The sequence below is a fragment of the Triticum urartu genome, chromosome 3 (assembly GCF_003073215.2).
Source record: "Triticum urartu cultivar G1812 chromosome 3, Tu2.1, whole genome shotgun sequence".
Classification (NCBI taxonomy): Eukaryota; Viridiplantae; Streptophyta; class Magnoliopsida; order Poales; family Poaceae; genus Triticum; species Triticum urartu.
Window position 1 is genome coordinate 655,458,466 of NC_053024.1, and position 15,136 is coordinate 655,473,601.

General features: G+C 47.2%; 1 protein-coding gene across 1 annotated transcript; it reads left to right on the forward strand.

The window, feature by feature from the left end:
- Positions 1-4,447: 4,447 nt before the first annotated feature.
- LOC125549005 (mitochondrial inner membrane protease subunit 2-like) lies at positions 4,448-5,551 on the forward strand. The gene is made up of 3 exons (XM_048712511.1): positions 4,448-4,806; positions 4,879-5,080; positions 5,171-5,551. The coding sequence occupies exons 1-3, from the start codon at positions 4,592-4,594 to the stop codon at positions 5,432-5,434; spliced, it is 681 nt and encodes a 226-aa protein (XP_048568468.1). The 5' UTR covers positions 4,448-4,591; the 3' UTR covers positions 5,435-5,551.
- The last annotated feature ends 9,585 nt before the right edge of the window (positions 5,552-15,136 follow it).

The following is a 15,136-nucleotide window of genomic DNA, read 5'->3' on the forward strand; positions in this document are numbered from 1 at the left end:
AGCATAAAACTACTACTTTACAGGCTAGGGTTCCAAAAAACTACCGAATATTTCTTTTTCGCTGATAACTACCAAATCAGGGGTCGGCTGTTTCAAAAAACCCAAAACGCTCGTCACTAGCAGTTTAAACCATATTCTGACAGGTCGGACCCACTCCTAAACATTCTGTTTGTTTGACTGTTTTGTTTGACCGTTATCTTACATGTGGAACCCACATGTAAGTTCCTTCTTCTTCCTCTTATCTTTTTCTTCTTTCCCTCCTCCTCCTGACCAAGGCCCGAGCTCCACCATCTCCGCCACACCGTTGCACGCCAAGCCAGGGCCGACTCCGGGAAGGAGCACCACGCGAGGAGCAGCTGGCACCCAAGAGCACGGGCCGCCGCCAACCAGCGCCATGGCCAGGGGGCAAGGACTCGGGCCGCCGCGCCCAGGGGCATGGGCTGCCGCCAGCCGAGCGCCATGGCCAGGGGCTTGGGCCGCCGCGCCCTGGAAGGAGGGAGAGTGAGAGGACGCACGTTGGAGAGCTCACGGCGGCTGCAGGCGCAGCTCGCCGGTAGGAGGAGGCGGCAGCCTGCACGCACGCTGGAAGGGAGCTCCACGGCGGAGCGCACTGGGCGGGTGACGGACGACGAGAGGGAGTTGTGCGGCGGCGCTGCAAGGGAGCTAGGCGCACCGGACGCTGCGACGGGGGGGGGGGGGGGGGGGCCGGGGGGGGGGGGGGGGGGGGGGGGGAGCTCCGCGACGAGCACGGCGGCGAGTGCGCCCCCTCTGGATCTTGAGCACGGGAGGGACCTGATTACTTTTTTTAGTTTGTTTTAGGACCTGATTGCATTTTTAAAAGATTAAAGGGACATGATTGCTTTTTTAAGTTTGAGGGGCACTGACATGTGGGCCCCAGTTGTCATTTAACGGTCAAACAAACGGTCAAAACAATCAGTTTTCTTACATGTGGGCCCCAACTGTCATAATGACGATCAATTGTAAAGCACTGGACAATTAGAGTTTTTTGAAACAGCCAATCCCTGATCTGGTAGTTATCAGCGAAAAAAAAATATTTGATAGTTTTTTGAAACCCTAGCCTGTAAAGTAGTAGTTTTATGCTATTTACTCGTAAATTGTGTACTGAAGGTTAGTCCATCAACCTTAGAAAAACCTCATGGATAAATTGTCGAAAAGACAGTGTTTTTAACTGTTAAAATTTATCATGAAAATTTGGTGCTAAAGGGTCATCCAGATCCGAATCTAAGAGCATGAGGCAGTGGCAGCAGAGATTCATCCCGGCCTACGATTCATCCATGTCGCAATGGAGAAGGTCGCGAGGAGAGCGAGCGAGCGAGCGATTCGTTTCGTTTTTTTTTTCGTTTCGTGTGCTTCAGTTTTAGTTCCGCGAACCCAAGTAACCACGGTGGGCCAAATTGATGCCGAGGAGGAGCATCCCCTAAAGTTGTGCCGGTGCGGGATCTGACGGCTATAAACAGTTACATAGGATCATCCGACGGCTAAAACGTAGAGGTCGTGAGAGAGCTCATCTCATCCTTGGTGCAGTTTTACCTCCCCGCTTGTTCCAGACATTGTGGCGGCCGACGTCTCCAACCTTTTCATCGTTTCGAGGTCAGGCGGCTGCTCCTGGTTTTATAGATCGAAAATGTCGAATCTCCGGCACCTCCTTCGGTTCTTCGGCACCTCATCCCGATCTCCGTCGGAGTCAGGATGGTTGCGGAGGCAGGCAGCATGGAAAGGTCGGATCTATCCACTGCACCTGCACGAGCCAGCAAGATTCATCCTCCCCGGGTTGGGTCAGGCTCGCCGGTTTGGCACAGCCAACCAACGGCGGCAGCAGCAGACCACGAAGCAGCATCTGTACCTGGTACTTGATGACCACGTTGACGGATACAGCATCCACAAGCTGGACATGGACAATGACCCGGAAGCCGGCTGCGGCTCTGCAGGTTCCCCGCTGCGCCTCTCCGAGCCGCCTGCCCTCCGCATAGGGCCTCCAACAATTGGTAGGGGCGCACAGTTTGCTGCCCTTGGCAGCCACATCATAGCCACATGCCCCTCCGCCATGGAAATACCCATGGTACAAGAGGCCCAGGACTGTGCCACCCTTATCTTTGACACGAAGACAGCTACGCTTACCACGTCAAATATTTTACCGCAAGGTCTACAAAACTGCTATGATGCAGCCATAGCCGTCAGGAACAGGCTATATGTGTTTGAATCATTTAGCGACAACAACGACGGCACCGACGGTTTATATTATTTTGGGGGCTTCCACTGCCTATCTTCGGATCCGAATGATGATGAGAGGGACTGGACTTGGCGACCCTTGTTCAATTCCTCACGTTTCTCTTGGAGTTGGCCTAAGTTCGGTGGCAGTCCACCTGACTTTCCGTTTGATCCCAAGTTTATGACTTCGCTTGTCGTGCACCCGCGGACGGGCACCATCTTTGTTTCCGCTTGTAGGAGGGGGGGTCTGGTGTACATTGTCCTACGGCACAAGAGGCGGTGGCCAGTGGAGGCGCCGTGGTAATTGGGTGCTGCCATTCAAAGGCCCTGCCCACTATGATGGTTTGCTCGACGCATGGGTCGGGCTCCACCTTGACACGGGTGATGCCGATGGGTACCTTTGTGCATGCCATATCATCTCTGGCCGGCAGCCGCCAAAGTGGAAAGTAGGCACGGAGCAGCTCTTTCTCGAGCACCCACACCGGAGACATGTCGATGCAAAACTCGTTTACATGGGTGAGGGCAGTAAGTACTGCCTCGTGGAGCGCCTCCGACCCGAGGGAGCGGACGAGATGAAGTATGTGCTTCGTGTGACCACATTCATTGTCAAGTATGGCGAGGACGGTGAGCTCACGACCATGGCTCACCGGTCTGCTCGCTTCTACAAGGCGCCCAGCTATGATGTGCAAGCGTTTTGGATTTAGTCCATGCTCAAGCTTGTTCATCTACCAACTTTTCATGTTTTCTGCTTTTTTTTGCCCATGTATTTGATGAGCTGGTGTTTGCAGGTTCTTAATGATGATATGAGTTAATATGTGGTATCAAATTCGATGGTGGCTCTCTTAGCTGTTGTACTACGACTAGGTTTTATCACATTTGATAATTTGCTCCCAAACAATATGTGCCTCACAATACTTCTGTTTATGTTATTATGGAATTTAGCCTCGCATTTGAGTAGCGTTTGTAAAAATGCTACCCTCTTGTCTGGTTTGGATAACTTTTGTAACTTCTGTGGTAAATTACTAACTTTGTTTCACTGTTGGTATTTGATGATAATAATGTATCGTAAATATGATGAAGTGTGATCCATTTGAGGATTGCTTGTATAGTTATTTCCTTACCAAAAGCATATGAGGTGCAGATGTAAAAGATAGAAAGATCCACAGAAACTCCAAAGTTGCCGTTAAGAATTGAAAAACCTAGGTTTGCTAACCTCTCGAATTTGTGAAGCAAAAAGGAGGAAACTTAGTTTGTCTACTATTGCTGTGAAGAGACATGGTTCTGGTGCCGACTTTGCTAATGTATTCCTTGCAAGCATTATTGCAGGATCTGCTTTAGAGCAACTACAAAGGTACCTTCATCAGTCAGCAAATCAGTATGTACTACACGAGAACATTTCTAGTGGTACCGGGCCTTAGCTGATACTCTACAATGGATATAGGTATAGGATCAGCATCCTTTATTAGCGTTTTGGTATCTCTTTTAGTAACAGCATCCCGGATTCCTTTACCTGGAGCTGGACCCGATCTGGGCACTACTCTGCTAGTTATGTCTATGATATGCTTTGCCAAGGCGCCACACAATTCTGTGAGGCTGTGTGTACATGGAAATGTCGGGTGCCTTTAAAATGCAAGATCTTTGCCTGGCTAACGTTGAAATATAGTCTATGGACGTCGAACAGGCGACTCCGCCACGGACTTCAACATTTGCCTTCTCCATGCTTTGTCTGTGGCCAGGAGAAGGACACGGCGGCTCATATCCTGGCTCAATGCGTTGTCGCTAGGGAAATTTGGCATCAATGCTTCGCTTCGCTTGCAAGTGGAGGTTATGATCCTCGTGGACCGTATCCTAGACGAGTTTAGGATCTGGTACGAGGCTGGTGCGGTGTATCTAGATAGTTTTTTGAGTAGTTAGTCTTTTTTCCTTTGGGTGCTATATGTGGTGTGTCAGGCCACAATGTTCGCGTTTTTTGTTTTTTCCTCCTTAAAAATGGAGTACTTAGAAAAGGCAAGCAGAGCCAACCGCTCTAAATGGAATCCTTGTGCATGCATGCTGTTCTCAGCCTGGTCGCCTCTCGAGTCATGTACATGTGCCAACAGCTATCTGTACTCTGTCCTAGTTCTGGAGATACTCTCACGGTCTCACTGATAGCCGCCCTCGCTGCAGAATAGCCGGAGCGCCTGTCTCCGAGGAACAGTCAAAAAAGTTTGCACGCCTCTGCCATGTGCCAACCAACTGCAATCGCCCCCTCTTCTATTTCTGTTGCAGTGCCACTCCTCCCTCCATCGATCTGCTCAGGTCTCTCGCTGCAACTCACTACCACCCCACAGTCCCATTCTCTTGCTCTGCTGCCTTGTGTGTGATGGCCCGAGCACGACCTTCCAGCAGCCTCTGGTCACTGGTGAAGACCATTGGCGCCGGCGTACTCAGCGTCGACTTCCCCATACGTTCCACAGGCCTCGCCTTCGCATGCGGCGGCCCAGCCATGCTCCCCACCCTCGACTCCATGCCAGGTGACCTCCTGCTGGTGGACCGCCGTCGCCTCGACTGGTTCCGGGGCGACGTCGTCGCTTTCCGGTAAGAGCCTCTTGGGCCGGGTCACAGTCATATATGAATGGTTTTTGGAGGCGTGACATGAATGGGTAGCAGGAGCCTGGTCGGCCACAGCAAAGAGCCTATTTTCAGTGAAGGAAAGGCATACCACAGAGGGGTTGTCAGCAGGCTGATTGCGCTGCCCGGCGACCTTATCCGGCTGCGGGGGACGACGGAGCTCCTGGAGGTCCCCGAGGGCCATTGCTGGGTGGAAGGCGACAACCCCAGCCAGAGCAAGGACTCGAGGACGTACGGCCCTGTAAGTAGCGGTAGCGCACACACATCCTTCTGTGTGAGTGTGTGACAAGCATCTCGAATTTAATCTTGGTATTTGCGTGCATGGATGCAGGTTCCACTTGAGCTGCTGGAGGGGACGGTCACACACATAATTTGGCCGCCTCACAGGATGGCTGCAGTCCCCGGCAGGGTCCCGGAAGAAAGGGTTAGATTGATCATCGACCCCGCTGGCTCTGCAAAGGAAACGACGGGAATAGCTCATTCCTGTGGTAGTGTGGATCCTCGCTCCAGTAGCACTGGAGGAGGAGGCCCTCCCTTAGGATCCCGCAAGAAAGGATTATGCCGAAGTGATTGTAATTTCATCTGGTTTGTGTGACAAAAGCCTGGAGCTGTAACGTACTATGTGCTGTCAAACAGTCATAGGTAGCCAAGTTATTTTTTCGACAAAGGGTGAATTTTATTGGCTCAAAACGGAGCATCCAGAAGATACATAACATAATGAGCACACATCCGGCCTCTGCATAACTAGGATGCACACAACCAACATCAACTCACACATATGCGAAAACTCACCGGCGACAAGCAAAGTCATATAAGACCAAAACTATTAGTAGGCGAGAAAATAAGAAAAAAAGCCTCAAAGCGATCAGATCTAAGACCGACAAACTAGAACGGAGACCGTATCCGCACCAACCATCTCATGACACCACATTGACGACGAGGTTCTTCAACAGCAACGCCTTCAGAAAGGGAGCAACACTTAAGCGCCGTCGTCGCCGGATTCAACCACAAGGTCAGAATCTAGATTTTCACCCTGAAGAATCAGTCCGAGCATATCCGAGCAATGCCTTCAATAAGGTAACGATGTAAGAAACATCGCCGATGCCAAGTATAACCACTCGGGTCTGATATAGGCTTTTGCCCCGGGGCTCAAGACCGGGTGCTCTAATTGCATCACCATCAAAGTCACTAATGTGTTGCTGCCACCACTTTTCCACGATCCTGACAGCTACAAGCGTTGCGCCCGCCGCCACTGCACAACCATTCCTTTGCGTCAAGTCATCGTTCATAATTTGTATCTCACCACCGAAGTTAACCACCGGATCTGAAGAGATGAACACTCTCGAAGACCTTTCAGTGATCACCATCGTCATGAAGCCATAAGAAGTCGCTGCATCATGTTTGCAGTTACCACCAACCGGCTGATCTGATCTGAATCACCACCACGAAATCATGCACCGTAGCACAGTCGGCCGACCACCGGACGCGCGTAAGGTCACCATCTCGACGCCGCAGTCCACAACCAACGGAGAGGCCGACCCACACCAAATATCAAGTTATTAAGCAATTAATAATGTTGCTGCCTTTGAAAATCTCGTGCCTAGCTTAATATGACACGGTACTGAAATATTCCGTTAGTTACACAGAAAAGTATTACTAGTACTTATCTTCTGGCTGAAATTATCCTTTGTTGTTGGTGCTACTTGGTGCAAACCTGGAAGCATGCACACCATGCTGGTTTAGCCATTTAACTAAAATGGAACTCTGTATACCATCTCTCTAAATTTAACACCTCAAAATTTGAGGTGTTAAATTTCTGGGCACTTAGAGCATTTCTAGCAGACCCCGTATAATGCCATGATCGAAAAATAACCGTCAAAATACGGGTCCGCGCGAAAAAAACTGTCCGGTCAGACCCCGTAAACGCGTCAAACCCATAAATATTTTTACCGGGCACGACAAAATTCCCATCCAGCCCACGAAAACGCAGGTTCTCCCCCTCGCCTTGTTGGTGCCCTATATATAGCGGGAGCGGTTGCACCATCGCCGGGCCGCCGCCTACGATTCCGGCCATACCAGTCATTGGGATCACGCCGGTGGGCCGCCACACGCCCGAGATTGTCCTCCACCACTTCCTCCCGCCTCGGCGGACCGGAAAGTTGCAAATCGACGTCTGTTTGTTGCGGCCGCCGGATTTGGTGTTTCCGGCCACCGGCGGCTGCGCCAAGCCATGGATAGGTCGGGGAGCACCCAGCACAGCTCCGAAAAAGCCCCAGCGCCGCATGCAAGTACTGGTTCATCCTCTAGCCGTCGTCGTCGGTTTGCCGGCAAAGACTCGGCCGGCCGTCGCCCAGGCTCGACACTCGTGCAGCGGCTCGTCGGCTCGCTGATGCGGCTCATACAGTGCGACGACTGCACACAGACAGTGTTGCGGCTAACATCTAGCACGCCACAACACCCAGATGGGTATTCTTCAAATGCGAAAACGACGGGGTATGTTCTTGTTTTCATTCGGCTTTGTCAACCTATCCGGTTCAATTGTGGTAGCTTATTGAGATGGTCATGTGTGTAGGAAGGTGGATGCTCATTTTGATATTGGGAAGAAGAATACATCGATTTATTGATAGAAAGAAACTTAATAGATGTTCGTGCACTCGTTGGTAGAATTGAGGCTAATGATGCGGCTGTATGTGCAATTAAAGAAGAAACTAGAGGGAAAGCAATGTCTACTTCTTTAGAATCAAAGAAGAAGAACCAAGAATGCAAGATCAAGAATCCGCAGATCAACAATGAAGGCATGGAGAAGATGTTGGTCCAACTAGTGGGAGCAGTTACGGAAGTTGGATATCTTCTAAAATGCCTAATTGTGGTTCTTGTTTTCTTTGGTGTTACTATTCTAGCAAATATTTGAAGGAAATATGCCCTAGAGGCAATAATAAAGTTATTATTTATTTCCTTATATCATGATAAAAGTTTATTATTCATGCTAGAATTGTATTAACCGGAAACATAATACATGTGTGAATACATAGACAAACAGAGTGTCACTAATATGCCTCTACTTGACTAGCTCGTTAATCAAATATGGTTATGCTTCCTAACCATGGACAGAGAGTTGTTATTTGATTAATGGGATCACATCATTAGTTGAATGATCTGATTGACATGACCCATTCCATTAGCTTAGCACCCGATCGTTTAGTATGTTGCTATTGCTTTCTTCATGACTTATACATGTTCCTATGACTATGAGATTATGCAACTCCCGTTTGCCAGAGGAACACTTTGTGTGCTACCAAACGACACAACGTAACTGGGTGATTATAAAGGAGCTCTACAGGTGTCTCCAAAGGTACATGTTGGGTTGGCGTATTTCGAGATTATGATTTGTCACTCCGATTGTCGGAGAGGTATCTCTGGGCCCTCTCGGTAATGCACATCACTTAAGCCTTGCAATCATTGCAACTAATGAGTTAGTTGCGGGATGATGTATTACAGAACGAATAAAGAGACTTGCTGGTAACGAGATTGAACTAGGTATAGGATACCGACGATCGAATCTCGGGCAAGTAACATACCGATGACAAAGGGAACAACGTATGTTGTTATGCGGTCTGACCGATAAAGATCTTCGTAGAATATGTAGGAGCCAATATGAGCATCCAGGTTCCGCTATTGGTTATTGACCGGAGACGTGTCTCGGTCATGTCTATATTGTTCTCGAACCCGTAGGGTCCGCACGCTTAAGGTTTCGATGATAGTTATATTATGAGTTTATGCGTTTTGATGTACCGAAGGTTTTTCGGAGTCCCGGATGTGATCACGGACATAACGAGGAGTCTAGAAATGGTCGAGACATAAAGATTGATATATTGGACTGCTATATTCGGACACCGGAAGTGTTCCGGTGAAGTTTTGGATAAAACCGGAGCACCGGGGGGTTACCGGAACCCCCGGGGGGGGGGGGGGGGTAATGGGCCCCATGGGCCTAAAGGGGGGGAGGGGGGGGGGGGGGGGGGGGGGGGGGGCGGGGGGGGGGGGGGGGGGGTTAATGGGCCTCATGGGCCTAAAGTGGAGAAGAGGAGGGGCTGCCAGGGCATGCCGTGCACCCCCTCTCCCCCTAGTCCAAATTGGACAAGGAGGGAAGGGCGGCGCCCCCCTTTTCCTTCTCTCCTTCCCCCTCTCCTACTTGGACAAGGAAAGGGAGGGGAGTCCTACTCCTGGTAGGAGTAGGACTCCTCCTGCGCGCCTCCTACTAGGGCCGGCCGCACCCCCCTTGGATCCTTTATATACGGAGGCAAGGGGCACCCCTAGACACACAAGTTGATCCACGTGATCATATTCTTAACCGTGTGCGGTGCCCCCTTCCACCATAGTCCTCGATAATATTGTAGCGGTGCTTAGGCGAAGCCCTGCAACGGTAGTACATCAAGATCGTCACCACGCCGTTGTGCTGACGGAACTCTTCCCCGACACTTTGTTGGATCGGAGTCCGGGGATCGTCATCGAGCTGAACGTGTGCTAGAACTCGGAGGTGCCGTAGTTTCGGTGCTTGATCGGTCGGGCCGTGAAGACATACGACTACATCAACCAAGTTAACGCTTCCGTTGTCGATCTACAAGGGTACGTAGATCACACTCTCCCCCTCTCGTTGCTATGCATCACCATGATCTTGCGTGTGCGTAGGAATTTTTTTGAAATTACTACGAAACCCAACAGTTGCATCCGAGCCAGGTTTTATATGTTGATGTTATATGCACGAGTAGAACACAAGTGAGTTGTGGGCGATATAAGTCATACTGCTTACCAGCATGTCATACTTTGGTTCGGCGGTATTGTTGGACGAAGCGGCCCGGACCGAGATTACGCGTACGCTTACGCGAGACCGGTTCTCCCGACGTGCTTTGCACATAGGTTGCTTGCGGGTGACAGTTTCTCCAACTTTAGTTGAACCGAGTGTGGCTACGCCCGGTCCTTGCAAAGGTTAAAACAGCACCAACTTGACAAACTATCGTTGTGGTTTTGATGCGTAGGTAAGATTGGTTCTTGCTTAAGCCCGTAGCAGCCACGTAAAACATGCAACAACAAAGTAGAGGACGTCTAACTTGTTTTTGCAGGGCATGTTGTGATGTGATATGGTCAAGACATGATGCTAAATTTTATTGTATGAGATGATCATGTTTTGTAACCGAGTTATCGGCAACTGGCAGGAGCCATATGGTTGTCGCTTTATTGTATGCAATGCAATCGCGCTGTAATGCTTTACTTTATCACTAAGCGGTAGCGATAGTCGTGGAAGCATAAGATTGGCGAGACGACAACGATGCTACGATGGAGATCAAGGTGTCGCGCCGGTGACAATGGTGATCATGACGGTGCTTTGGAGATGGAGATCACAAGCACAAGATGATGATGGCCATATCATATCACTTATATTGATTGCATGTGATGTTTATCTTTTATGCATCTTATCTTGCTTTGATTGACGGTAGCATTATAAGATGATCTCTCACTAAATTTCAAGGTAAAAGTGTTCTCCCTGAGTATGCACCGTTGCGAAAGTTCTTCGTGCTGAGACACCAGGTGATGATCGGGTGTGATAGGCTCTACGTTCAAATACAACGGGTACAAAACAGTTGCACACGCGGAATACTCAGGTTATACTTGACGAGCCAAGCATATACAGATATGGCCTCGGAACACGGAGACCGAAAGGTTGAGCGTGAATCATATAGTAGATATGATCAACATAGTGATGTTCACCAATGAAACTACTCCATCTCACGTGATGATCGGACATGGTTTAGTTGATTTGGATCACGTAATCACTTAGAGGATTAGAGGGATATCTATCTAAGTGGGAGTTCTTAAGTAATATGATTAATTGAACCTAAATTTATCATGAACTTAGTACCTGATAGTATCTTGCTTGTTTATGTATGATTGTAGATAAATGGCCCGTGCTGTTGTTCCGTTGAATTTTAATGCGTTCCTTGAGAAAGCAAAGTTGAAAGATGATGGTAGCAATTACATGGACTGGGTCCGTAACTTGAGGATTATCCTCATTGCTGCACAGAAGAATTACGTCCTGGAAGCACCGCTGGGTGCCAGGCCTGCTGCTGGAGCAACCCCAGATGTTATGAACGTCTGGTAGAGCAAAGCTGATGACTACTCGATAGTTCAGTGTGCCATGCTTTACGGCTTAGAACCGAGACTTCAACGACGTTTTGAACGTCATGGAGCATATGAGATGTTCCAGGAGTTGAAGTTAATATTTCAAGCAAATGCCCGGATTGAGAGATATGAAGTCTCCAATAAGTTCTATAGCTGCAAGATGGAGGAGAACAGTTCTGTCAGTGAGCATATACTCAAAATGTCTGGGTATAATAATCACTTGATTCAAATGGGAGTTAATCTTCCAGATGATTGCGTCATTGACAGAATTCTCCAATCACTGCCACCAAGCTACAAGAGCTTCGTGATGAACTATAATATGTAAGGGATGAATAAAACTATTCCCGAGCTCTTCGCAATGCTGAAAGCTGCAGAGGTAGAAATCAAAAAGGAGCATCAAGTGTTGATGGTCAACAAGACCACTAGTTTCAAGAAAAAGGGCAAAGGGAAGAAGAAGGGGAACTTCAAGAAGAACAGCAAGCAAGTTGTTGCTCAAGAGAAGAAACCAAAGTCTGGACCTAAGCCTGAAACTGAGTGCTTCTACTGCAAGTAGACTAGTCACTGGAAGCGGAACTGCCCCAAGTATTTGGCGGATAAGAAGGATGGCAAGGTGAACAAAGGTATATGTGATATACATGTTATTGATGTGTACCTTACTAATGCTCGCAGTAGCACCTGGGTATTTGATACTGGTTCTGTTGCTAATATTTGCAACTCGAAACAGGGACTACGAATTAAGCGAAGATTGGCTAAGGACGAGGTGACGATGCGCGTGGGAAACGGTTCCAAAGTCGATGTGATCGCAGTCGGCGCGCTACCTCTACATCTACCTTCGGGATTAATATTAGACCTAAATAATTTTTATTTGGTGCCAGCGTTAAGCATGAACATTATATCTGGATCTTGTTTGATGCGAGACGGTTATTCATTTAAATCAAAGAATAATGGTTGTTCTATTTATATGAGTAATATCTTTTATGGTCATGCACCCTTGAAGAATGGTCTATTCTTATTTAATCTCGATAGTAGTGACACACATATTCATAATGTTGAAGCCAAAAGATGCAGAGTTGATAATGATAGTGCAACTTATTTGTGGCACTACCGTTTAGGTCATATCGGTGTAAAGCGCATGAAGAAACTCCATACTGATGGACTTTTGGAACCACTTGATTATGAATCACTTGGTGCTTGCGAACCGTGCCTCATGGGCAAGATGACTAAAACGCCGTTCTCCGGTACTATGGAGAGAGCAGCAGATTTGTTGGAAATCATACATACAGATGTATGTGGTCCGATGAATATTGAGGCTCGTGGCGGATATCGTTATTTTCTCACCTTCACAGATGACTTAAGCAGATATGGGTATATCTACTTAATGAAACATAAGTCTGAAACGTTTGAAAAGTTCAAAGAATTTCAGAGTGAAGTTGAAATCATCGTAATAAGAAAATAAAGTTTCTACGATCTGATCGTGGAGGAGAATATTTGAGTTACGAGTTTGGTATACATTTGAAAAATTGTGGAATAGTTTCGCAACTCACGCCATCCGGAACACCACAGCGTAATGGTGTGTCCGAACGTCGTAATCGCACTTTGCTACATATGGTGCGATCTATGATGTCTCTTACTGATTTACCGCTATCGTTTTGGGGATACGCTCTAGAGACGGCCGCATTCACGTTAAATAGGGCACCATCAAAATCCATTGAGACGACGCCTTATGAACTATGGTTTGGCAAGAAACCAAAGTTGTCGTTTCTGAAAGTTTGGGGCTGCGATGCTTATGTGAAAAAGCTTCAACCTGATAAGCTCGAACCCAAATCGGAGAAATGTGTCTTCATAGGATATCCAAAGGAGACTATTGGATACACCTTCTATCACAGATCCGAAGGCAAGACTTTTTTTGCTAAGTTTGGAAACTTTATGGAGAAGGAGTTTCTCTCGAAAGAAGTGAGTGGGAGGAAAGTAGAACTTGACGAGGTGACTGTACCTGCTCCCTTATTGGAAAGTAGTACATCACAGAAACCTGTTTCTGTGACACCTACACCAGTTGGTGAGGAAGCTAATGATGATGATCATGAAACTTCAGAACAAGATACTACTGAACCTCGTAGATCAACCAGAGTGAGATCCGCGCCAGAGTGGTACGGTAATCCTGTTCTGGAAGTCATGCTACTAGATCATGATGAACCTACGAACTATGAAGAAGCGATGGTGAGCCCAGATTCCGCAAAATGGCTTGAAGCCATGAAATCTGAGATGGGATCCATGTATGAGAACAAAGTATGGACTTTGGTTAACTTGCCCGATGATCGGCAAGCAATTGAGAATAAATGGATCTTCAAGAAGAAGACTGACGCCGACGGTAATATTACTGTCTACAAAGCTCGACTTGTCGCAAAAAGGGTTTCGGCAAGTTCAAGGGGTTGACTACGATGAGACCTTCTCACCCATAGCGATGCTTAAGTCTGTCCGAATCATGTTAGTAATTGCCGCATTTTATGATTATGAAATTTGGCAGATGGATGTCAAAAACTACATTCCTGAATGGATTTCTGGAAGAAGAGTTATATATGATGCAACCGGAAGGTTTTGTCGATCCAAAGGGAGCTAACAAAGTGTGCAAGCTCCAGCGATCCATTTATGGACTGGTGCAAGCCTCTCGGAGTTGGAATAAACACTTTGATAGTGTGATCAAAGCATTTGGTTTTATACAGACTTTTGGAGAAGCCTGTATTTACAAGAAAGTGAGTGGGAGCTCTGTAGCATTTCTGATATTATATGTGGATGACATATTACTGATTGGAAATGATATAGAATTTCTGGATAGCATAAAGGGATACTTGAACAAGAGTTTTTCAATGAAAGACCTCGGTGAAGCTGCCTACATATTAGGCATAAAGATCTATAGAGATAGATCAAGACGTTTAATTGGACTTTCACAAAGCACATACCTTGACAAGATTTTGAAGAAGTTCAAAATGGATCAAGCAAAAAAAGGGTTCTTGCCTGTGTTACAAGGTGTGAAGTTGAGTTGCCCGACCACTGCAGAAGATAGAGAGAAAATGAAAGATGTTCCCTATGCTTCAGCCATAGGCTCTATCATGTATGCAATGCTGTGTACCAGACCTGATGTGTGCCTTGCTATAAGTCTAGCAGGGAGGTACCAAAGTAATCCAGGAGTGGATCACTGGACAGCGGTCAAGAACATCCTGAAGTACCTGAAAAGGACTAAGGATATGTTTCTCGTATATGGAGGTGACAAAGAGCTCATCGTAAACGGTTACGTTGATGCAAGCTTTGACACTGATCCAGACGATTCTAAATCGCAAACCGGATATGTGTTTACATTAAACGGTGGAGCTGTCAGTTGGTGCAGTTCTAAACAAAGCGTTGTGGTGGGATCTACGTGTGAAGCGGAATACATAGCTGCTTTGGAAGCAGCGAATGAAGGAGTCTGGATGAAGGAGTTCATATCCAATCTAGGTGTCATACCTAGTGCATCGGGTCCAATGAAAATCTTTTGTGACAATACTGGTGCAATTGCCTTGGCGAAGGAATCCAGATTTCACAAGAGAACCAAGCACATCAAGAGACGCTTCAATTCCATCCGGGATCTAGTCCAGGTGGGAGACATAGAGATTTGCAAGATACATACGGATCTAAATGTTGCAGACCCGTTGACTAAGCCTCTTCCACGAGCAAAACATGATCAGCACCAAGGCTCCATGGGTGTTAGAATCATTACTGTGTAATCTAGATTATTGACTCTAGTGCAAGTGGGAGACTGAAGGGAATATGCCCTAGAGGCAATAATAAAGTTATTATTTATTTCCTTATATCATGATAAAAGTTTATTATTCATGCTAAAATTGTATTAACCGGAAACATAATACATGTGTGAATACATAGACAAACAGAGTGTCACTAGTATGCCTCTACTTGACTAGCTCGTTAATCAAAGATGGTTATGTTTCCTAACCATGGACAAAGAGTTATTATTTGATTAACGGGATCACATCATTAGTTGAATGATCTGATTGACATGACCCATTCCATTAGCTTAGCACCCGATCGTTTAGTATGTTGCTATTGCTTTCTTCATGACTTACACATGTTC

Bases quoted from the DNA above. Each gene is read 5' to 3' on its own strand.
- LOC125549005 (XM_048712511.1), top strand. From the start codon at position 4,592: ATGGCCCGAGCACGACCTTCCAGCAGCCTCTGGTCACTGGTGAAGACC. The intron at 4,807-4,878 runs GTAAGAGCCTCT...AATGGGTAGCAG, and splicing joins GGCGACGTCGTCGCTTTCCG to GAGCCTGGTCGGCCACAGCA. The intron at 5,081-5,170 runs GTAAGTAGCGGT...GCATGGATGCAG, and splicing joins ACTCGAGGACGTACGGCCCT to GTTCCACTTGAGCTGCTGGA.